The 6,510-nt window shown below is 48.5% G+C and overlaps 1 protein-coding gene across 1 annotated transcript; it reads right to left on the bottom strand.

The window, feature by feature from the left end:
* Positions 1-1,049: 1,049 nt before the first annotated feature.
* On the bottom strand, positions 1,050-4,953 carry VTN00DRAFT_3307 (uncharacterized protein; the record flags this gene model as incomplete). Its single annotated transcript, XM_069429610.1, has 4 exons — positions 1,050-2,937; positions 3,016-3,844; positions 3,899-4,525; positions 4,584-4,953. 4 exons carry the CDS (start codon positions 4,951-4,953, stop codon positions 1,050-1,052), a joined length of 3,714 nt encoding a protein of 1,237 aa, XP_069283045.1.
* Positions 4,954-6,510: the final 1,557 nt, after the last annotated feature.

Here is a 6,510-nt window from a genome sequence, read left to right as displayed (position 1 = left end):
TCCTTGTCTTCTGTCCTCAAGATAAACCCAACGGCCCTCTGCCTACGAAGTCCTAGGCCCGTCGTTACAGTCAGATAGTCAGGTAGATGTAACAATGGGCCTAGAACTCCTTAGGCAGAGAGCTGTTAGATTTATCTTGAGGAACAGAAGACAAGGGAAAAGATAGTTATAGTTATTACTAGCAATGTTAACTCTAGGGATTGCTATTTAAGTTAACCACAGGGTTCTAATCTCTATGGTTAAGGAGCGTCCTTATATACATAATTTCTGACTACCATTCTGACTATCATTCCATGGTAGTCCTCCATGGTAGTAACTACCATCTTGACTACCATCTCATGGTAGTCTGTTATGGTAGTGACTACCATTCCAACTACCATCTTATGGTAGTTTCCCATGGTAGTTCCACGTGACTGAGAGTATTTATCCAGCGGGGTAACGCCCGTCCTTATGCAAGTCTATGTTGATCGTAACAGTAGATTCGAAGAACCAGAGCTTTTTGTCATAATATCTTCAGATTACTAGGTTCGCTAAGTCCGACATATTTATATCAATTTCCTATGCATGAGCGCTGTCACAGGCACAGAAGGTATATTTTCAACTTTAGCAGAACATTATTTTAGAATAAAGCCTTACTTAACCTGTGAGATGTAGTCAGTAAAGCACTGAGGGCCGCTGCCAAACATCTAGACCAGACGCGTCATCTCAGACTGTGTCAGTGATTTAACATGTCTTATTGAGCCAGAGCCATAGCATAATCAATAAGCAACAGTTTAACTGGAAGGTAATATGGTTTACATACCACACTGGTACCAGTATCAGCATATTGCGTCTGGAGATGCTTCTGTTTTTTCTCCACTCAAGCGACGACCTGCCCATACTGGAAAGACTGACGTTTTACCGTCAGAAAGGAATAGATGCAGAATCTTTGGTTACAGATTAGTAGAGCAATATATCTTAGTAGCACTGAATATAAATTATAGTGACATTATCTTAATATAACGAATCCATTCTAAGTCTTGAAGAGTTCTGCGCCAGACCTTTGACTACTATTTCGCTTCGTGCTGCTGTAAAATCCGCACAACAGCCTCATGATTCTCTTCCATCGCCCACTCCAGTGCAGTTCGATTTGCTGTATCTTTGATTTGAGAATCAGCACCACTGTGGAGAAGAAACTCAGTTATCTTCAGGTGGCCATTTATAGCGGCCCAGGACAAAGCCGTTCTGCCATTGGTTTCCCGGGCGTCAATATCAACAAGCGTTTTCTCAAGTAGCAGACGCACGATTGACTCGTGCCCGGACTCCGCTGCGAAAGACAGCCCATGCCGACCATCCTGATCGCGTAGGTTGGGATCTGCACCATGTTGAATAATCGCCCTGGCCGTTCCCTCGTGCCCATTGCGTGCTGCCCAGATCAATGCCGATTGCCCGTATTTCGCTTGTAGGTTGGGGTCGGCTCCGTGCTCCAGCAAGACACGGCAAGCTTCTTCACGACCACACCTTCCTGTCCACATGAGTGCTGTCTCACCCTCATTATCCTGGCTCCCGTCGATCCCATTTATATCCCGCATGTTGGGGTCAACGTTGTGTTTTAACAGGAGCCGAATAACGTCTGGATGGTCATATTCCGCCGCCTGTGATATTGGCGATCGTCCCCAATCCTGTTCCCGATAGTCAGGGTCGATCCCCTTCTGGAGTAGACGTTGCACAATTTCTAGATGGCCATCGCGTGCGGAGGCGAGTAAAACAGGCCGTCTATCCATGCGGTCAGTGTCAATAAGTCTGTCGATAGTGTTCATATGCCCATGCTGAATGGCTCGCTTCATTATAACGCTCAGCTCCTGGTGATGTATGCTATCAAGTAAATGGGGGCTGTCTTCCAGAAACACTCTTCCATCTGCCATCAAGACATCGACTACGGGTCGATGGCGATTAGCGATGGCCCAGCCCAGAGGCGTCTGGCCACTACAATCTTCGATACCTACCTTTGCGCCTTTCGAGAGTAAGAGCTTGACCATAGCCACATGGCCATGACCAGCTGCCCATGTAAGTGGTGTACGTCCGTCGTGGTCCTGGTGATTGGGATTCGCACCACATTCTAGCAACACCTCTGCGACTCCATCGTTGTTGCGCGCTGCTGCCCATGCCAGCGGGGCCATTCCATATGAATCTTGAACATCGCACTGAATTCCGCCTTTGACCAATGAGCTTGATAATGTGTGAAGACCAAAGAACGCTGCCAGATGGAGTCCAGTGGCATTATTCGGTTTCAATGCAAAACATGGACCACCACACAAGCAGCGAATGGTGTGATAATTTCCGATGGCGGACGCTTTGGATTGATCTTCTAGGACCTTTAACAGTGGTAAACTCTCTTCTAGCTGTTCCTTTGCATGGTGGCCACAGTACCTAACAGAATACTCAAACAGCAGGTCTGGGGTCCTGTCGTCCCAATGTGTTTGCACGAAGTACTCCTTTCCGAGCGATAAATATGTGAGGCACACAGCGGCAATCTCGGAATGAGCGCGAGGAAACCAATATTTCCAGTTTCGATCGAAGTATTCCTGAGCAGTGAAGTGAACCAACCGGATGATATGACTCTTTTCGTCTACAGTGACTATCCCAGAACACACAGCTATGATGAGCCCTAGGTCAGGAATATCATCCTTCTCAAAGGCCCCTGAATTGGCGCCCGCAGCCAGCGCATGCTGTAGTTCGAACGTCGTCAAGGGTCGTTGTGTGCAAACAATCCATGCAAGAGCTCGCATGGCTAAGCCCCTGTGACCGTCCGTCTGAGCTTGGATTCGTGACATCGCATCTGCATACATTTTATCATAGGCGTTCGACCCCTGTGGAAGGGTTTCCAAGGCATGCCGTACTTCACTGCGAGTGACCTTGTCTCTCAGCGAGTCCACATGGAATTTCGCAAGAAGGAACCTGAGTCATAGTCAGCATATGAAGAATTCAAGAAATGATGAAGCATGCGAGCACTTCAGAAGATTTGAGGTTACATACATTCCGCCGACTGCCTTGACAATGCCTTCCTTGATTTGGCTTCTTAAAGTAGAGTTCTCAAATATGAATGGCTGCATTCGAATGAATTGGCCTTCAACATAGCTACGAACGTCATCGTCCAGCGCACGAATCTCCAAAAAGCTGCTTCCTTTATTTTTAAAGATTCTTGAAATGTCAGTATTGAAGCGTGAGGTTGCAAATATCCGGGTTCCTGTGCTCTCTTGTAGCCCGAACAGTGCCGATAAAAACGTCCGGCACGTTCCATCGGACGTCGTAATTTCGTCTACCGCGTCAATGACGATGTACACCTTGTGGTAGCTAGTAATAACTGTATGCAATAGCTGCAAGAGCTCATTTATCGACAATCCTGCGTTCCTTGCCTTATGCATTTCGTATGCTTTATTGACGCATTCGGGGAGTGGGTCTTTCTCCCAACAAAGCTGTTTGAGAAGGCTCGCCAGAAGGCCGATAAGAGTCTGTTCGTCCTGACGCCTGAAATTGCAGTACATATATGCCAGTCCTATCACATTGGGTTGACGCAGCTGTTGGTGAAGATGATCGATGACAATGGATGTCATAATGGTCTTCCCTACGCCGGGTATGCCTAGACACAGGAGAGACTTTTTTGATCCTTCCTGCCAATTTTGAAATTGCTCGGTCTCAAGAAGCCACTGGCCCGTGCCTTCCTCACGATGGGAAAAGAAGTCGCTCTGCTGGCTTTGGTAATCCAGGGGACTCAGCCATTCGAGAACCTGAGCCTTGTAGGTGTCTTCAACCGTCTTGGTTATCTTCCGCACGTTTTCGTCCACTTGGTCGAGCGTAGTGAAAACTAGCGATTGAAGTTAGCGTCTGCATATATTTTCCAACGTCCTTGAGCTCCTACCATCTTGGAGGATGTTGGTGGCAACCTCTGTTCTAGTAACTTGCTCCGGTCCAATGATCCTCAGAAGGTCCTTCGCATAGGCGGCCGCAGCAATTGCCGCGTAAGGCTGCCAAATCTTAGATTTGTGTCCATCGGAATAGTCGCATATTCCGCGAATCACAATACAAGGAAAACGATTCATCAGGCCCGCTGCCTCCATTTCAAAGCACAGGACATTCCAGACATCCTGTAAGCGATCTCGAAACTTGGCGGATCGAATCACGGCATTTCCACAGGCAATGAGCCCATAGTGTACGACTGGGCTATCCGAGGCTCGTGGAAGTCGACCAACTGTTTGATTATGGTCGCATTCAACGCACTCAGTACCACCCACATGGTCATAGTCCGATTTGAAAAGCTGGTCTTTGTCACGACCCGGAAATGAAGGATAATTGGCGTCTGGAAGGACTCGGAGGGCATCCACTGACTCTTGTATATATTGAACCATCCTTCCTTTACCAAATCGTTGATCTAATCGGAGTCGTCTGATGCCTTGAAGTAGGACAGCGGGAGGAGAATTCAAATGCGATTCAATCGAAAATTCCTTGTCATTTTTCCACTTGCCCACATCGTAGTTGAGGACACCACCTGCCACTCACTGCATTAGCACAAATTGGCTGAAGAGATAACCACAGACCAACTTTACCATGACTTCCCTTAGGCTCGCTAACAACCACATCACCTAGTCGAATATCTCGGGTGGCATTATCTGCATGCGGCGCGCTTGGTGCGCCTCCACCCACTCCGACCATCAGCCCAAATCGGATATTGGGAAATGTGCGAACCAGGTTTGTCACTGCTTGTGCAACAGAGGTCGCGCCATACACATTTGGGAATACAACCACAACATTATGATTTCCGATTCGACCGGTAAGGTAAAGGTTGTCATCGTTTAGTGCGGGTTCGAGTGGCTCATCTTCCTCATCCAACAGGGCCCGAGCTGCGTTCAACTCGCAATCAAGAACGCATACCCAACCTACTGTGTAGGCGTCGTAGTTGAGTTTTCTCTGGCTCATATTCCCTCGCTTGCTGCTATGAGTATCCAGCTGTGTCGGGAACAAGGCTCTTGTAAAATATATGAGTAGAGCGCTGCGCGAGGGAGGCTGTGCGGAGAGTGCTCGCGCCTCTGCTCAGCCTCGCCATGATAAAAAAAACCCCTGGCAAGGCTAGCATCTGGCGCATTGTCATCCAATCAACCATAGTTAGCCAATCAATGGCCAGACGCGGAGCTGCGTGATTTGGGATATTCTGTATACGAACATTGAGGGATAATCGCGGGTTAAGCCAGCAGCAAACTTGGTCAAGTCTCAGGGATCCCTTGCTGATCACAACAACCATATGCATTCATCGGCCAACATATTGTATTTTTAGTGTTCCTAGAGAACATTAACATGATCAAGTAACATTTTGAGAGAGTTTGACAAATGGGAATTTCGCCCGGACAATAATGTGGGAGTGGAACTGGGACAAGCAAATGGCGCGCACATAAAATCTGTTTTCAGCTGCAGCCTGGATAGCGCTGGAGATTACTTCATGATCGGAGTTCCCATGATCTAATAGACGATTTTATCTGAGAAGAGGATGACGTTGCTCAGTAAATGCAATTGCAGTGACCTGCAGCTTAGGATATCGAGGAATTCACTGTAACCTCCTAGACAGGAAGTTCATTGACGCCTATGTACAAAGTCCTCGAACTCGGTGATAGCCCAAGCTTTCTCTATCTGTCATACATCTATGAAGAGACGCTGATGAGCACGGACAGATATTTGTGTCTTCCGGATAATTGATCTCAGTGTCTATTTCGTATTCGGCCTGTGTTTGGCCAAGACAGCATAGCGGTGCGACAGTCGTTGGGGCTCAAGGATACTGGAGAAGCTGGAGCAGTCGCGTATTCTTTCTGGGCTGGCGTCCTCGGGGCTCACTTCCACTCCTGATGTGCACGAAATGCGTCTGGCATTCAGCCTTCTTATTCAAGAGAAAGCCAGACCCTATGCTCTTCAGAATTCATTTCTTGCAGGCGACGGACATCCAATAAAGAGCCTGGCAGTGGACCGTAAAGTTTTCAGCTGGGAGATCCGGTGGGTCTCACTCAAGGCTCCCCCCGCTCTTCCCTCACAAAAGCGGCGTCGCCCGACGGCTCTCCCGGGCGGCACCCACCAACCTATTGGCCGCGTATAAGCCACACGCCCTGCGGTTTAGGGTAGATTTGTGGACCTTAGGGCTTTAGATGATCATAGGGGGTAGGGCCCAGCATGTAGCATTGACTGATTCAATAGTTGTCACCCGCCCAAGCGGATCGCCTGGGGCTATCCCTATGGTCAGATGGGTCCCGACTAGATAATGGTCGACTTGGGGCAGGCATTGCATGACAGAACCCCAAAGGGGCCTGGCAAGCTCGGGAGATCCCCCTAGGCGTGGGGAAGTGTTTGATGCAGAGCTTATGGGAGCATGTAGGGTTTTAGAGCTAGCCCTAGTAGAGGATTCGAGGCAGAGGGCCAGTCACAGTTCTACTAGACTCCCAGGCAGCAATAGATCGGCTTCGACATCAGGCAATAGGCCCTGGACAGGGTCTA

This window comes from Thermoascus crustaceus, assembly GCF_041956765.1.
Source record: "Thermoascus crustaceus strain CBS 181.67 unplaced genomic scaffold VTN00scaffold_13, whole genome shotgun sequence".
Classification (NCBI taxonomy): Eukaryota; Fungi; Ascomycota; class Eurotiomycetes; order Eurotiales; family Thermoascaceae; genus Thermoascus; species Thermoascus crustaceus.
The sequence above is the reverse complement of the archived record's forward strand: the minus strand, read 5'-3'. Positions and strand labels throughout refer to the sequence as shown.